At 39.3% G+C, this 17,551-nt stretch overlaps 1 protein-coding gene across 1 annotated transcript in view; it reads left to right on the top strand.

Moving 5' to 3' along the window:
• The window catches only part of LOC132531461 (RNA polymerase-associated protein LEO1), a 49,214-nt gene that overhangs the window by 15,561 nt on the left and 16,102 nt on the right, over positions 1-17,551 (top strand). The window contains exons 3-7 of the mRNA XM_060169262.1: positions 953-1,057; positions 5,005-5,099; positions 6,071-6,216; positions 6,935-7,019; positions 17,013-17,107. Coding sequence (XP_060025245.1) covers positions 953-1,057; positions 5,005-5,099; positions 6,071-6,216; positions 6,935-7,019; positions 17,013-17,107 — 526 coding nt within the window. The remainder of the gene's footprint in view (positions 1-952; positions 1,058-5,004; positions 5,100-6,070; positions 6,217-6,934; positions 7,020-17,012; positions 17,108-17,551) is intronic.

Below are 17,551 nucleotides of genomic sequence, written 5' to 3'. Positions count from 1 at the left end.
TCAAGCCCATTCTCTAGTAGGTCTGCATCTTTATTCCCATCCTGCCCCTAGGTTCTTCATGACCATTTTTTTTTTTTAGATTCCATATATATGTGTTAGCATACGGTATTTGTTTTTCTCTTTCTGACTTATTTCACTCTGTATGACAGAATCTAGGTCCATCCACCTCACTACAAATAACTCAATTTCGTTTCTTTTTATGGCTGAGTAATATTCCATTGTATATATGTGCCACATCTTCTTTATTATAGTGGTCCATGTTTGAAGTTTACAATTAGGTAAATAATTGTACCATCCAGATATATTTGTCTCTTCCATTGCAATATTTTTTACCTCTTTTTTTTCTTCTGTAATGAGTGGTATATACATTTAATTATAAGTTTCAGTACTGCTTTTTGCATTCTCCCAAGTTTTTCTGCTTACAGAAACCAATGTTCCTTTTATTAATTTTATTTTAAAATTTACTATAGTAAGTTGATTTTTGTGTGTGTATGTACAGTTCTGTTAGTGTCAATGCATGTATAGATTTGTGTAACCACCACCACAGTCAAGATACAGAATAGTTCTGTCACCCTAGAAAACTCCCTCATTCTATACCTTCTGTAGTTGTATACTTCCCCACCTGTGACCCTTGACAACTACTCCTCTGTTCTGTCACTGTAGTTTTGTCTTTTTGAGAATGTCATCATATAAATGGAATCATACAGTATGTAACCTTTTTTCTTTCACTTAGTGTAATGCATTTGAGACTTACCCAAATCGTTATATGTATCAGTAGTTCATTCTTACTTATTACTGAGTAGTTTTCCATTGTATGGGTGTACCACAGTTCGTTTATCCCTAATGTTGCTTTTATTTATTTATTTATTTTCCTAATGTTGCTTTTAAAACACAAAATTCTAAGTAATGATATGACTGTGATTATGCAGATCTTCTGATTCTCCTCTTACAGAATCTGCAAGAGGCAGTGATAGTGAAGATGAAGTTTTACGAATGAAACGCAAGAATGCAATTGCATCTGATTCAGAAGCAGATAGTGACACTGAGGTACCAAAAGGTACTCAAATTACTTCTTTTATATATCTGTATTTCCATCCCTCTCTCTGCATTTAGCTGTAGTGCATTCCCAACCCTGGGCACTGGCCCCAGACTGCAAGACGCACAGAAGAGAGTGTGGATACATTTAGTGTATACAGGCAAGTTGTACAGATATTAGAAACTGCTTGCACTTAATTAGTTGAAGAACCTGCTTCATTTATAGTCAGAGTGAATCTGCTATTAGGGGCTGAGGCTCTGGTTGAGGTGGAGATGGCAATGTCCATTCTTTGGTTTGAATAATGACAGTTCCAGCGCAGCTTGTTAGCTTGTTCTTTTTTTTTTTTTTTTTTTTTTTAGTAAATTTATTTATTTTTGGCTGTGTTGGGTCTTCGTTGCTGCATGCAGGCTTTCTCTGGTTGTGGTGAGCAGGGGCTACTCTTCGTTGCGGTGCGTGGGCTTTTCATTGTGGTGGCTCCTCTTGTTGCAGAGCACAGGCTCTAGGCACGCAGGCTTCAGTAGTTGTGGCATGCTGGCTCAGTAGTTGTGGCATGCGGGCTCAGTAGTTGTGGCTCGCAGGCTCTAGAGCGCAGGCTCAGTAGTTGTGGCACACGGGCTTAGTTGCTCTGCGGTATGTGTGATCTTCCCGGACCAGGGCTCGAACCCGTGTCCCCTGCATTGGCAGGCGCATTCTAAGCACTGCGCCACCAGGGAAGCCTGTTAGCTTGTTCTTAAGTTCTTAATAGGTTAATATCAGATGAAGAACCATATTCTTCAAGCTATGGTTTATTTATTTAAATTAATTAATTAATTTATTTTTGGCTGCATTGGGTCTTTCTTGCTGTGGGCAGGCTTTCTCTAGTTGCGGCGAGCGGGGGCTACTCTTCATTGCGGTGCGCGGGCTTTTCATTGCGGTGGCTTCTCTTGTTGCAGAGCACGGGCTCTAGGTGCACGGGCTTCAGTAGTTGTGGCTCTCAGGCTCTAGAGCATAGGCTCAGTAGTTGTGGCACATGGGCTTAGTTGCTCTTTGGCATGTGGGATCTTCCCGGACCAGGGATTGAACCTGTGTCCCCTGCACTGGCAGGCGGATTCTTAACCACTGCACCACCAGGGAAGTCCCCAAGCTCTGGTTTAGATGAAGAGTTTATAAAAACCCAGTGTTAGGTAAGGTGGGTTTGTTGTAAGGTTAAAAGATCTACCTGTTCACCTCTTCACGTGACTACATTTCAAATGGCTAATTACTATACAGTAAAGATAAGATGTTAGTATAAAAGTTACAGGAAACATAAGTTTGATATGCACAACCATTTTGTGCTGAATGGTAATTAGGCATTAATGTTAAATAGTTTATATAAATTATCACAAGTAACAGTATAACTAAAGGAAACATTTAGAGAGTCAACTAGGGAGAAAAGGAGAGAGCTGGACAGAACAAGCTCTGGGGTTTACTTAAAGATCTTTAGATCTATGTACATGGACTTCGGAATCAGATGATCCAAGTTAGAATCTTTGTGGTTCTTTGCACTTTCCAACTGTATGATTTTGGTCAAATTAATTACTTACTACACTTAAATTTTCTGATCTGTAAGAAGGAGGTGATGCTAACCACGTAACAGCGTTGTTGTGAGAATTAGATATATTAATTATTTTATCTGTTTACAGTTATTTATTGAGAATCTGCTTTGTACTAGTACTATTCTGTGCGCTCAGAATGTAGCAATAATCAAAACAGATAAAGACTTCTCCCTTGTAGACCCCATATTCTGGTGGGGTCAGTGTAAGGTAGGGAGAATAATAGCACAATAAGTAAATGAAAATGTTAGATGGTGATAAGACCTAAGAAGAAAATAATCAAGTGGGGACGTGTGAGTGTTGCTGGATGGAGTTGTAGTTTTGGTGATTTTATCATATAGATGAACTTTTCAATACTTGTGACCTTCCTCCTTCCTCCTCTTTTTAAAAAAAAAAAAAAAATTTTTTTAGAGCAGTTTAAGGTTTGCAGCAAAACTGAGGGCAAGAGATTGCTCATGTATGCCCTACCCCCACTCATGCATAGCTTGCCCCACTATCAACGTCCTCCACCAGAATGGTACATTTGTTACAATTGATGAACCTACAATGACATATTGTAATCACCCAAAACCCATAGTTTACATTACGGTTCACTTCTTGGTATTGTACATTCTATGGGTTTGGAAAAATGTATGACATGGATCCACCATCTTCATGTCATACAGAATAGTTTCACTGTCCTAAAATTCTCCGTGCTCTGCCTGTTCATCCCTCCCTCCTGCCTAACCTCTGGCAACCAATGATCTTTTTACTGTCTCCATAGTTTTGCCTTTTCCAGAATGTCATAGTTGGAATCATATAGTAAGTAGCCTTTTTAGATTGGCTTCTTTCACTTAGTAATATGTATTTAAGTGTCCTCCATGTCGTTCATGGTTTTACAGCTCATTTATTTTTAGCACTGAGTAATGTAGGCATACCTTGTAATACTGCACTTCAGTTTATTGTGCGTCTCAGATACTGTGTCCTTTGCAAATTGAAGGTTTGTGATAACTGTGCATTGAGCAAGTCTGTTGGCGCCATTTTTCTAACAGCTTTTGCTTATGTCATATCTCTGTGTCACATTTTGATAATTCTTGTGATATTTCAAACCCTCCACCAGCAAAAAGATTATGATTCACTGAAGGCTTAGATGATGGTTAGCATTTTTTAGCAATAAAATATTTCATAATTTTTAAATAATTTTAAAATTTAAAGTGTTTTAAAATTAAGATATGTACATTTTTTTAGACATAATGCATTTGCACACCTAACAGACTACTGCATAGTGTAAATACAACTTTTATATGCCTTGGGAAACCAAAAATTTCATGTGACTTACTTTATTGCAATATTCACTTTATTGTGGTGGTCTGGAACCAAACCCAAGATGTCTCTGAGGTGTTCCTGTATTCCATTGTCTGGAAGTACCAGTTTATCCATTCACCTACTGAAGAACATCTTGGTTGCTTCTGAGTTTTGGCAGTTATGAGTAAAGCTGCTATAAACATTCGTGTGCAAGTTTTCGTGTGGATGTAAATTTGCAGATCCTTTGGGCAGATACCAAGGAGCACAATTTCTGGGGCATGTGGTAAGAGTATGTTTAGTTTGGTAAGAAACTGCCAGACTGTCCTCCAAAGTGGGTGTACCATTTTGCATTCCCACCATCAGTGAATGAGAGTTCCTGTTGCTCCACATTTTTGTCAGCATTTGGTGTTGTCAGGGTTCTGAATTTTGGCCATTCTAATAGGTTGCCTCTTCTTTTTTTTTTTTTGTTGCCTCTTCTTTTTCAGTGATCTGTCCTTCACCTTGTCTCAGTAACTCACTCCCATGGTTTTATCCTAGATCATGTCATTACCAATAATCATAACTCTTTTATAACCCCAATTTCAAGCAGTCTTCTTTTTGACTGCCCTCCTATCTTCCTGTCATCTCCTCTACTACCCCACCTTGATTTATTGATTTATTACAGATGGTTGTTGATGTTGTTGTTTTGCCTATACCTGGGTGAAGTTCTGCTTGAAAGGAGGGGGACCTGGGTAGACATGGACCTGTAATTTTAAAACTTGAGGGACTCTATAGAGAATAGGCCTGTGTAGAGTGCTTAAGCCCCAAATTTGAGTATCTAGATTGTAGGAGGATATTTTTGGGCTCCTGGGGAATAGAGGAAAGTGGAAGAACAAGGATGCATGAGTGAAGGGAGAAAGGAGTGCCTCCTGTGCAGCTTTGCCCTTCACTGGATTTGCCCCCTTCCCTCTCCACAGACATTCTTGTCAGATCTTTGAGAGCCAGGCTCAGAGTTGTGTTTGAGTGGTTTCTGGGTGCTTGGTCTAGAAACCTTGGGAATATGTTGAAGTGATAGCTTTGAAGAATCATTGTTACAGATATTAATACTAAGCATTTTTTTCTCCTATATGGAAGATAATAGTGGAACCATGGATCTCTTTGGAGGTGCAGATGATATATCTTCAGGGAGTGATGGGGAAGATAAACCACCCACTCCAGGACAGCCTGTTGTAAGTAGAATTACCAGTGAGAATTGGAGGAGGGTATTAAATCTGTCTTCTATGCTGGGAAGAGGAAGTCGATAAATGAATTGCAGTATGAAAATACAACAAACAGATGACATTCTCAGTTAATTAGGGAACACTTGGTTATAAGGAGGATTAGAAATAACTGCCATGGCACATCCATCCACGGAATACTACTGAGCAACGAAAAGGATTTAACTATTGATATACGTTAGCAACTTGGATGAAGTTCCAGGGAATTACGCTGAGTGAGAAAAAGCCAGTCCCAAAAGGTTACATACTGTATGAATTCACTTATATAACATTCTTGAAATGACAGAATTGTAGAAATGGAGAAGAGATTAATGGAGATTAAGGAGGGATGAGGGCAAGGGGGAAGTGGATGTGGCTGTAAAAGGGCAGCATGAATCTTTGTGGTGATGGAAATGTCCTGTGTCTGCCTGTATCAGGGCCAGTCTCCTGGTTGTGATATTGCTCTATAGTTTTGCAAGATGTTATCACTGGGAAAAAATGGATAAGAAAAAGAAAGAAAGAAAGAAAGAAAGAAAAAGAACTGCCCAGCATGAGGTTAGCGCCATACCTTAAGAGACTAGACGGCAAGGACCTGTGAATTGAGAACCATTGGTTTAAATGTTTTTTGTGATTTGTTGATAATCTTCTCTGATTTTAATTGATAGAGTGACTTCATATTGAAGTGCTGATTAATTTCACACTTCTATCAGTGAATATGTGGAAGGTAGATTTATCACAAAAGAGATATTTTCTTATATTGATGCCTTCAAGCAGATCTTGTTTTGCATGCAGTTTTTGGGGAGTTGGTTGGTAGGGATGGATGTTAGCCCTAAAGTCATGTCTCATTATACTTCTTATCTGCCTAAGCAATTAAAGTGTGGAAGTTGAGCTAGACCACCTCTAAGGTCCCATCAAGATCTAAAATTCTGTGACTCTTTCACTAGGATGAAAATGGATTGCCTCAGGATCAACAGGAGGAGGAGCCAATTCCTGAGACCAGAATAGAAGTAGAAATACCCAAAGTAAACACTGATTTAGGAAATGACTTGTATTTTGTTAAGCTGCCCAACTTTCTCAGTGTAGAGCCCAGGTAAGGGGATCAGTTAATAGTGTTTTTTAATGTTGGATAGAGATATGTAGAATGTTGATATTTTTCTTATTTTGTATGAGTTGACTAATCACAAAATGGAAAACTGGTTATGTAGCTCTGAAAAAATAAATCAAGTATATACTGTGATAGAAAAAGTATGGACTATTGGTAAAGGAGACTTTTAATGCTTGTAATTGTTTTTAGCAGTCTGGTATTTCTTATGAATTAACAGACACCACAAGTCTTTGGTTGTTTCTGACTAATGGATCCCTGAAAAAGCTGGAACTGAGAGTGGTGAAGTTTGCTAGAGAAACTGCCAATGTCTACTGTAGCAGTCATTGTGGATCTAGAAAAACTAATGGTTTTGGACGGTTAAACAGTGTTGATGGGTATTATTCACTAAGTAACATGCAAGCTCTTGTGTAATTTAAAATTTTTTCCCTAAGCAAAATGATGTGGAAAGGTAGAGTATGTGTGGTTTACTCTTCGGAAGACATATAAGAATAAAGAATAGTTTGAATATTTAGCCTTGCTTGCACTTTATTTCAAGCAATATGTATTAACACCAAATTTCAAGAAGGTGCAGTAATTTGAATGCTTCCTTATAGTTGACCATTATGATTTTTAATTATTGTGATTTTTTAGAGTTGCATTATATAACAGTAATGATATTTCTTACAAAATGTGATTAATAGTTTATTTTAAAAACAATTTGTAGACCTTTTGATCCTCAATATTATGAAGATGAATTTGAAGATGAGGAAATGCTGGATGAAGAAGGTAGAACCAGGTTAAAATTAAAGGTACTATTCTGTGCTTTTTTTTCTTTTATAAAGTAAAACCTGGGAATATTAACTTGGGACTTGAGCTTTTGAAAATGATTTTTTATGTTTCTTGTTTTATCAACAAACAAATTATCTACCTTTTCAGAATATCTTTAGAAAGAAAATACGTAGCTTTTTCTCTGTATAAGGTGTCACTTTTCTGTTACTTTTCTCAGTGTTAAACTTTTTTGATGCTTTAAAAAAGTTATTAGCTACTTTCTTCAGAATAAGTTGTACTGGGGTTTGGTGTTTAGAGCAGCTATCGCCATACGTACTGTGGGTTAAGTTCTAACAAATTCCTGCAAGGGGAATTTCTTTAGGCTCTTTGATCTATGGATAAACAAATCAGATACAAAAGGAGAATTTATCTCTAGTACCTAACACTTTACCATATGGCTGTCTTTGTATTCTTCCGATTGTTCTTGTTCACTATTAGAAGAGATTTTTATTGTACTAAATTCCTAATGCTTCTCTTTGATACCTTGTACTATCTGGTTACCTCTATCCAAGGACGGCCTCTAATCTTCCTTTAACCAAGGAGGATGTAAGTTTAAGCAGATGCTTTAGAGCTGAGTTGTAGCAAAGAACAAGGAGCAGTTGGGACTTCCCTGGTGGGGCAGTGATTAAGAATCTGCCTGAGAATGCAGGGGAAATGGGTTCGATCCCTGGTCTGGGAGGATCCCACATGACGTGGAGCAACTAAGCCTGTGCGCCACAACTACTGAGCCTGCGCTTTAGAGCCCTTGAGCCACAACTACTGAGCCCACGTGCCACAACTACTGAAGCCCACACACCTAGAGCCCGTGCTCTGCACCAAGAGAAGCCACCGCAATGAGAAGCCCACGCACTGCAATGAAGAGTAGCCCCAGCTTGCTGCACTAGAGAAAGCCCGTGTGCAGCAACGGAGACCCAATGCAGCCAAACATAGATAAATAAATTAATTAATTAAAAAACAAAAAACAGGAACCAGTTGAACTCATGATACTGAAATTGGAGCTATGCATTTAAAATTCTTAAATCTGAAGGATTTCCTGTAAATACTTTTTTTTTTTTTTCCTGGTGGATGTTGTACATGGTGTTAAAATATTAAGAAGTGGCAGTCTGGCATTCTTTGAATTCAGGGGCTGAAATTTTAGAGTAATTCCATATCTTCAAGTGTGATAGATCCACAAGCACCTAAAGAACCTTGATATATGATGGCTTCCCTAAAATCCATGGGCTTCCAAAGCTTTTCAGTGAAATGTCATTACTCCTCCCTCTTAATGGAAATGCAAATCAAATGAAAAAATGGAGATAAACAGGCACCATTAACTTGGTCAAGGTCAGACAATTAATAAGAATAGTACTTAGACTGTTTTTGAGGTTTTGCTGTTCTTCCCCTTGCTTCCCCACCCCAAACCCCACCCTGGTCTCCATTAGGTTATCTCTTAATATCTTTCCTCAGAACATGTGTATCTGTTGATTTAGGCTGAGCACTGTGAATTTTTCAAGCCTGTTTTAGTACCTCTGGCATTATTCTGTTGCCTTTCTTTCTCACCATTTATATAAATTAATGTGATAGTGCCTTATTTGTGTACTTTTTATTGATTTTTGCATTTTCCCCTCACGTTCTGTCATGATACATCAGCAAGTGTCAATGTATCTGTATTTTAAGACCATGTAAATCAGACTGTAGTGTAGGCATCAGAGTTTAGAAATAAGTAGTTTACTCTAAAACCTTGGTGCTTAGAGTACAAAATGTCAGTGTATAACAGACTTTTTTATTTTAAAAAATTTTATTTATTTTTTTATACAGCAGGTTCTTATTAGTTATCTATTTTATACATATTAGTGTATATATGTCGTCAATCCCAATCTCCCAATTCATCCTCCCCTTCCACCCCGCCCCTATGCTTTCCCCCCTTGGTGTCCATATGTTTGTTCTCTACATCATTGTCTTTATTTATGCCTTGGAAACTGGTTCATCTGTACCATTTTTCTAGATTCCACATATATGTGTTAATATACTATATTTGTTTTTCTCTTTCTGACTTACTTCACTCTGTATGACAGTCTCTAGGTCCATCCACGTCTCTACAAATGACCCAGTTTTGTTCCTTTTTATGGCTGAGTAATATTCCATTGTATATATGTACCATTCGTCTTCTTTATCCATTCATCTGTTGATGGACATTTAGGTTCCTTCCATGGCCTGGCTATTGTAAATAGTGCTGTAATGAACACTGGGGTGCATGTGTCTTTTTGAATTATGCTTTTCTCTTTTCCCAGTAGTGGGATTGCTGGGTCATATGGTAATTCTACTTTTAGTTTTTTAAGGAACTTCCATACTGTTCTCCATAGTGGCTGTATCAATTTACATTCCCACCAACAGTGCAAGAGAGTTCCCTTTTCTCCACACCCTGTCCAGCATTTGTTGTTTGTAGATTTTCTGATGATGCCCATTCTAACCAGTGTGAGGTGATACCTCACTGTAGTTTTGATTTGCATTTCTCTAATAATCAGTGATGTTGAGCAGCTTTTCATGTGCCTCTTGGCCATCTGTATGTCTTCTTTAGAGAAAGGTCTATTTAGGTCTTCTGCCCATTTTTTTGATTAGGTTGTTTGTTTTTTTAATATTGAGCTGTTTATATATTTTGGAGATTAATCCTTTGTCTGTTGATTCATTTGCAAATATTTTCTCCCATTCTGAGCATTGTCTTTTCATCTTCTTTGTAGTTTCCTTTGCTGTGCAAAAGCTTTTAAGTTTCATTAGGTCCCATTTGTTCATTTTTGTTTTTATTTCCATTTCTCTAGGAGGTGGGTCAAAAAGGATCTTGCTGTGATTTATGTCATAGAATGATCTGCCTATGTTTTCCTCTAAGAGTTTTATAGTATCTGATCTTACATTTAGATCTTGAATCCATTTTGAGTTTATTTTTGTGTGTGGTGTTAGGGAGTGTTCTAATTTCATTCTTTTACATGTAGCTGTCCAGTTTCACTGGCACCACTTATTGAAGAGACTGTCTTTTCTCCATTGTATATCCTTGCCTCCTTTATCATAGATTAGTTGACCATAGGTGTGTGGGTTTATCTCTGGGCTTTCTAACCTGTTCCATTGATCTATATTTCTGTTTTTGAGCCAGTACCATTTTGTCTTGATTACTGTAGCTTTGTAGTATAGTGTGAAGTCAGGGAGTCTGATTCCTCCAGCTCCGTTTTCTTCCCCTCAAGATTGCTTTGGCTATTCAGGGTGTTTTGTGTCTCCATACAAATTTTAATGTTTTCTGTTCTAGTTCTGTAAAAAATGCCATTGGTAATTTGATAGGGATTGCATTGAATCTGTAGATAGCTTTGGGTAGTATAGTCCTTTTCACAGTATTGATTCTTCCAATCCAAGAACATGGTATATCTTCTTCATCTATTTGGGTCATCTTTGATTTCTTTCATCAGTGTCTTACAGTTTTCTGAGTACAGGTCTTTTACCTCCTTAGGTAGGTTCATTCCTAGGTATTTTATTCTTTTTGTTGCAGTGGTGAATGGAATTGTTTCCTTAATTTCTCTTTCAGATCTTTCATTGTTAGTGTATAGAAATGCAAGAGATTTCTGTGCATTAATTTTGTATCCTGCAACTTTACCAAATTCATTGATTAGCTCTAGTAGTTTTCTGGTGGCATCTTTAGGATTCTCTGTGTATAGTATCATGTCATCTGCAAACAGTGACAGTTTTACTTCTTTCCCAATTTGTATTCCTTTTATTTCTTTTTCTTCTCTCATTGCCATGGCTACCAAAACTGTGTTGAATAATAGTGACAAGAGTGGGCATCCTTGTCTCGTTCCTGAACTTAGAGAAAATGCTTTCAGTTTTTCACCATTGAGAATGATGTTTGCTGTGGGTTTGTCATACATGGCCTTTATTATGTTGTGGTAGGTTCCCTACGTGCCCACTTTCTGAACAGTTTTTAGCATAAATGGATGTTTAATTTTGTCTAAAGCTTTTTCTACATCTATTGAGATGATCATATGGTTTTTCTTCTTCAATTTGTGAATATGGTATATCACATTGGTTGATTTGCATATATTGAAGAATCCTTGCATCCCTGGGATAAATCCCACTTGATCATGGTGTATGATCCTTTTAATGTGTTGTTGGATTCTGTTTGCTAGTATTTTGTTGAGGATTTTTGCATCTATATTCATCAGTGATATTGGTCTGTAATTTTCTTTTTTTGTAGTATCTTTGCTTTTGGTATCAGGGTTGGTGGCCTTGTAGAATGAGTTTGGGAGTGTTCCTTCCTCTGCAATTTTTTGGAAGAGTTTGAAAAGGATGGGTGTTAGCCCCTCTCTAAATGTTTGATAGAATTCACCTGTGAAGCCATCTGGTCCTGGACTTTGGTTTGTTGGAAGATTTTTAATCACAGTTTCAATTTCTGTGCTTGTGATTGGTCTGTTCATATTTTCTATTTCTTCCTGGTTCAGTCTTGGAAGATTATACCTTTCTAAGAATTTGTCCTTTTCTTCCAGGTTGTCCATTTTATTGGCATATAGTTGCTTGTAGTAATCTCTCATGATCCTTTGTATTTCTGCAGTGTCAGTTGTTACTTCTCCTTTTTCATTTCTAATTCTATTGATGTGAGTCTTTTCCCTTTTTTCTTTTTTTTTCTTTTTTTTTTTTTTTTTGCGGTACGTGGGCCTCTCACTGTTGTGGCCTCTCCCGTTGCGGAGCACAGGCTCCGGACACGCAGGCTCAGCGGCCATGGCTCACGGGCCCAGCCGTGCCGCGGCATGTGGGATCCTCCCGGACCGGGGCACAAACCCGTGTCCCCTGCATCGGCAGGCGGACTCCCAACCACTGCGCCACCAGGGAAGCCCTTCCCTTTTTTCTTGATGAGTCTGGCTAATGGTTTATCAATTTTGTTTATCTTTTCAGAGAACCAGCTTTTAGTTTTATTGATCTTTGCTATCGTTTCCTTCATTTCTTTTTCATTTATTTCTGATGTGATCTTTATGATTTCTTTCCTTCTGCTAACTTTGGGTTTTGTTTATTCTTTCTCTAGTTCCTTTAGGTGTAAAGTTAGATTGTTTATTTGAGAGTTTTCTTGTTTCTTGAGGTAGGATTGAATTGCTATAAACTTTCCTCTTAGAACTGTTTTTGCTGAATCCCATAGATTTTGGATTGTTGTGTTTTTGTTGTCATTTGTGTCTAGGTATTTTTTGATTTCCTCTTTGATTTCTTCAGTGATCTTTTGGTTATTTAGTAACGTATTGTTTAGCCTCCATGTGTTTGTGTTTTTTATGTTTTTTTCCCCTGTAATTGATTTCTAACCTCATAGCGTTGTGGTCGGAAAAGATGCTTTATATGATTTCAGTTTTCTTAAATTTACTGAGGCTTGATTTGTGACCCAAGATGTGATCTCTCCTGTAGAATGTTCCACATACACTTGAGAAGAAAGTGCAATCTGTTGTTTTTAGATGGAATGTCCTATAAATATCAATTAAATCTATCTGGTCTGTTGTGTCATTTACAGCTTGTGTTTCCTTATCAATTTTCTGTTTGGATGATCTGCCCATTGGTGTAAGTGAGGTGTTAAAGTACCCCCTATTATTGTGTTACTGTCAATTTCCTCTTTTATAGCTGTTAGCAGTTGCCTTATGTATTGAGGTGCTCGTATGTTGGGTGCATATATATTTATAATTGTTATATCTTCTTGGATTGATCCCTTGATCATTATGTAGTGTCCTTCCTTTTCTCTTCCTTCCTTTTCTGGTAACATTCTTTATTTTAAAGTCTATTTTATCTGATATGAGTATTGCTCCTCCAGCTTTCTTTTGATTTCCATTTGCATGGAATATCTTTTTCCATCCCCTTACTGTCAGTCTGTATGTGTCCCTGGGTCTGAAGTGGGTCTCTTGTAGACAGCATATATATGGGTCTTGTGTTTGTATCCATTCAGCAAGCCTGTGTCTTTTGGTTGGAGCATTTAATCCATTCACAATTAAGGTAATTATCAATATGTATGTTCCTTTTACCATTTTCTTAATTGTTTTGGGTTAGTTTTTTTAGGTCCTTTTCTTCTCTTGTTTTTCCCTCTTAGAGATGTTCCTTTAGCATTTGTTGTAAAGCTGGTTTGATGGTGCTGAATTCTCTTAGCTTTTGCTTGTCTGTAATGCTTTTGATTTCCTGTTGAATCTGAACGAGATCCTTGCCGGGTAGAGTAATCTTGGTTGTAGGTTCTTCCCTTTCATCACTTTAAATATATTGTGCCACTTCCTTCTGGCTTGCAGAGTTTCTGCTGAGAAATCAGCTGTTAACCTTATGGGAGTTCCCTTGTATGTTATTTGTCGCTTTAACTTTGTTGCTTTTAATAATTTTTCTTTGTCTTTAATTTTTGCCAATTTGATTACTGTGCGTCTCGGTGTGTTTCTCCTTGGGTTTATCCTGCCAGGGACTCTCTGCGCTTCCTGGACTTGGATGGCTATTTCCTTTCCCATGTTAGGGAAATTTTCAACTATAATCTCTTCAAATATTTTCTCAGGTCCTTTCTCTCTCTTCTCCTTCTGGGACCCCTATAATGTGAATGTTGGTGGGTTTAATGTTGTCCCAGAGATCTCTTAGGCAGTCTTCATTTCTTTTCATTCTTCTTTCTTTATTATGTTCCATGGCAGTGAATTCCACCATCCTGTCTTCCAGGTCACTTATCCATTCTTCTGCCTCAGTTATTCTGCTACTGATTCCTTCTAGTGTATTTTTCATTTCAGTTATTGTATTGTTCATTTCTGTTTATTTGTTCTTTAATTCTTCTAGGTCTTCATTAAACATTTCTTGCATCTTCTCGATCTTTGTTCCTTCATCTGGTACACAGCCCTCTGCCTTTTCATTTTGTCTTTCTGTGAATGTGGTTTTCGTTCCACAGGCTGCAGGATTGTAGTTCTTCTTGCTTCTGCTGTCTTCCCTCTGGTGGATGAGGCTGTCTAAGAGACTTGTGCAAGCTTCCTGATGGGAGGGACTGGTGGTGGGTAGAGCTGGGTGTTGCTCTCACAGGCAGAGCTCAGTAAAACTTTAGTCTGCTTGTCTGCTGATGGGTGGGGCTGAGTTCCCTCCCTGTGGGTTGGTTGGCCTGAGGTGAACCAACACTGGGGCCTACCCGGGCTCTTTGGTGGGGTTAATGGCAGACCCCAGGAGGGCACACGCCAAGGAGTACTTCCCAGAACTTCTGCTGCCAGTGCCCTTGTCCCAGCGGTGAGCCACAGCGGCCCCTGCCTCTGCAGGAGACCCTCCAACACTAGCAGATAGGTCTGGTTCAGTCTCCTGTGGGGTCACTTCTCCTTCCCCTGGGTCCCAGTGTGCACACTGCTTTGAGTGTGCCCCCCAAGAGTGGAGTCTTTGTTTCCCCCAGTCCTGTTGAAGTCCTGCAGTCAAATCCTGCTAGCCTTCAAAGTCTGATTATCTGGGAATTCCTCCTCCCGTTGTCACACCCCCAGGTTGGGAAGTCTGATGTGGGGCTCAGCACCTTCACTCCGGTGGGTGGACTTCTGTGGTATAATTATTCTACAGTTTGTGAGTCAACCACCCAGCAGTTATGGGATTTGATTTTATTATGATTGCGCCCCTCTTCCCGTCTCATTGTGGTTTCTCCTTTGTCTTTGGATGTGGGATATCTATTTTGGTGACTTCCAGTGTCTTCCTGTCGATGATTGTTCAGCAGTTAGTTGTGATTCTGGTGCTCTCGCAAGAGGGAGTGAGCGTATGTCTTTCTACTCCACCATCTGGAACCAATCTCTCCAGATTGTTTTTCAAAACCTTGGTGTGTGATGGAAAATAACCATGGACGCTTGGTTTCTTGAGTGACGTTCTAGGGACTAGGCTGACCTTTTTTTTTTTTTTTTTTTTTTTCTGGTACGTGGGCCTCTCACTGTTGTGGCCTCTCCCGTTGCGGAGCACAGGCTCCAGACACGCAGGCTCAGCGGCCATGGCTCACGGGCCCAGCTGCTCCGTGGCATGTGGGATCTTCCCGGACTGGGGCATGAACCTGTGTCCCCTGCATCGGCAGACGACTCTCAACCATTGCACCACCAGGGAAGCCCTAGGCTGACCATTTTTAAAGAGTCAGTTGGTGGTATAATTAACTCTTTAATGGGCAAAGAACCAGGTACAGTTTATGTACCTCTATGAGGTCCTCTGGCTTTAGAAGTACTTTGATGTGTCTTTCATCCCAGTAGGGTAAGACCTAGGAGTGTTTTATCCTTTCATAGCATCATTATTTGAATCACCTTATATAATAGGAAGCATTTTTCAAAGTGGCTTCTCAGTTGATAATGGCCCATATGTGTCTTCATACCTGTATGTGGCTAACCTGTTTTGTATGAGAGGGAAGGCAGGAATTGTGACAGATCATTTCGTTTTGTTTCCTTTATTCAGGAAAATTTTAAACATATACAGATATAATGAGAACAGTATAATAAAATCTCATGTACCCATCTCTCATTTCAGTGGTTGTCAGGTTGGACATCTTGTTTCATCTGTATTCCCCACCCCACCTTACCCAGACTATTTGGAAACAAATCTCAGATTTGACATCATATTTAATTCATGAATATTATCGAGTTTTTAATCAGCCAGCTTCATAGTTGTTTGTTTATATAGTGAGGAATAAAGAAGTAAAGGGGGAAACTGGAGGGAAAACATTAGGACTCAGTTGTAAAGACAGTTGCAGTTAACAGAGGAGATCCAGAAAATCTAACTGGGAGTGGAAGCAGGTGCTGTTAGGGTCAGTGGTGAGGGCAGAGGCAGAGGGAAGCTTGGGCTTAGATCTATCGGTTTTCAAAATGTTGGCTTCTCTTTGATGCCATCTTAATTCACATTTTCTTTATCCTCGTGAGTTTATCCTTTTTAATTCTTTACTGTCATTTTAGTGTGTTTCCAGGATGCAGCAGGGATAAACTATGTGGATTTAGTGTGCTGTATTTTCCTGGAAGTCCCATTGAGTTTTGTTTTGTTTTTTAAAATTAATTAATTTTATTTTTGGCTGCATTGAGTCTTCATTGCTGCATGCGGGCTTTCTCTAGTTGCAGAGAGCGGGAGCTACTCTTTGATGCAGTACCCAGGCTTCTTATTGCGGTAGCTTCTCTTGTTGAGGAGCACGGGCACTAGGGCACATGGGCTTCAGTAGTTGTGGCACACAGGCTCAGTAGTTGTGGCTCATGTGCTGTAGAGTACATGCTCAGTAGTTGTGGTGCATGGGCTTAGTTGCTCCGTAGCATGTGGGATCTTCCTGGACCAGGGATCGAACCCATGTCCCCTGCATTGGCAGGCGGATTCTCAACCACTGTGCCACCAGGGAAGCCTCCATTGAGTTTTCAATTTCAGTAACAGTAGTTTTCATTTTAGGAAGCCGTTGAATATTTTCCACATCTGCCTGGTGCTCCCTCTCCCCAACCCCAAACCACCTCCTACCCCCGACCCACCCCATAAAGTTAAGATAAAGTTAGACTCTAAACCTGCTCAAACCTGGGGTTTTTATTTTCATAAGGTGCTTTTTTTTTTCCTTACCCCTGTGTGGGGAGCTTCCCTAGGCCAGTTGGCAGAGTTTTTTAGTCCCACATTTATTGGAGTTTTAGCTCTGTGAGAGAACCTGTTTATACAGGGAGTCTCAATCCTAAATTGCCATTTCATATGGCCTCAAGCCTTATTTCTTGTCCTCCTAGCTCTTACTGAGTCTTAAAACTCCTGGAGTTTACCACAGATTTAGCATCTGCTCAGATGCTCTGGCACTGAGCTCTGTCTCTGGTTCTAGCACTGGGAGCTCAGAAATTCACTTAAGCATACTTTCTTTCCTGTTGTTATTTTATGCAGCATCTCTAGGTGATTAAAACAAGAGGGTTTCAGTGTCTGTTTTTCTGTCTCTATCTATGCACGTTTATTCTGTGATTTTGTGTCTCTTGAGGAGAGAAGAAGCACAAGGTACAGTGTTCTGAGGCACTTGTGTTTTAAAACAGGTAGAAAATACTATAAGATGGAGGATACGCCGGGATGAAGAAGGAAATGAAATTAAAGAAAGCAATGCTCGGATAGTCAAGTGGTCCGATGGAAGGTGAGCACAAATGCCTGAAGAGTATGGAAATGCCCAGAATGTGGCTGGGAGGGATCAAGCTTTGGAATATGAGCTTATTTGGGGTACACCTCTTATTAAAGACTTTCCATTGTTTAGTCCCTGGCATTGCAAAGAAAACCTGAGAGAAATATAAATAGGCAGTTGAGGGTCATACAGGCTGGTGGAAGACATTAAAAGTAGGCCGGAAATGTGACTGTCCTCTTTGGCTCCAGCATAGTAGTCTGGAGAAGTTAGACCAACTTCCCTCCCTCCTTACAAATTGACGCTTTAGTAAAACTGCCCTTCACTGGGAAGGTGGTAGAGGCTGAGTGAATGTCACAGCATGTTTTACTTCTAAGCATAAACATACAGAGTGTTGTACTTCTGTGTAGGTCGTTTTCCACATCACGCCTTCTTTATTCTTTCCTTCCTTCTGAATCATGT

This window comes from Lagenorhynchus albirostris, chromosome 1 (assembly GCF_949774975.1).
Source record: "Lagenorhynchus albirostris chromosome 1, mLagAlb1.1, whole genome shotgun sequence".
Lineage (NCBI taxonomy): Eukaryota > Metazoa > Chordata > Mammalia > Artiodactyla > Delphinidae > Lagenorhynchus > Lagenorhynchus albirostris.
Note: the sequence above shows the minus strand (reverse complement) of the source record. Positions and strands in the feature narration are given on the sequence as shown.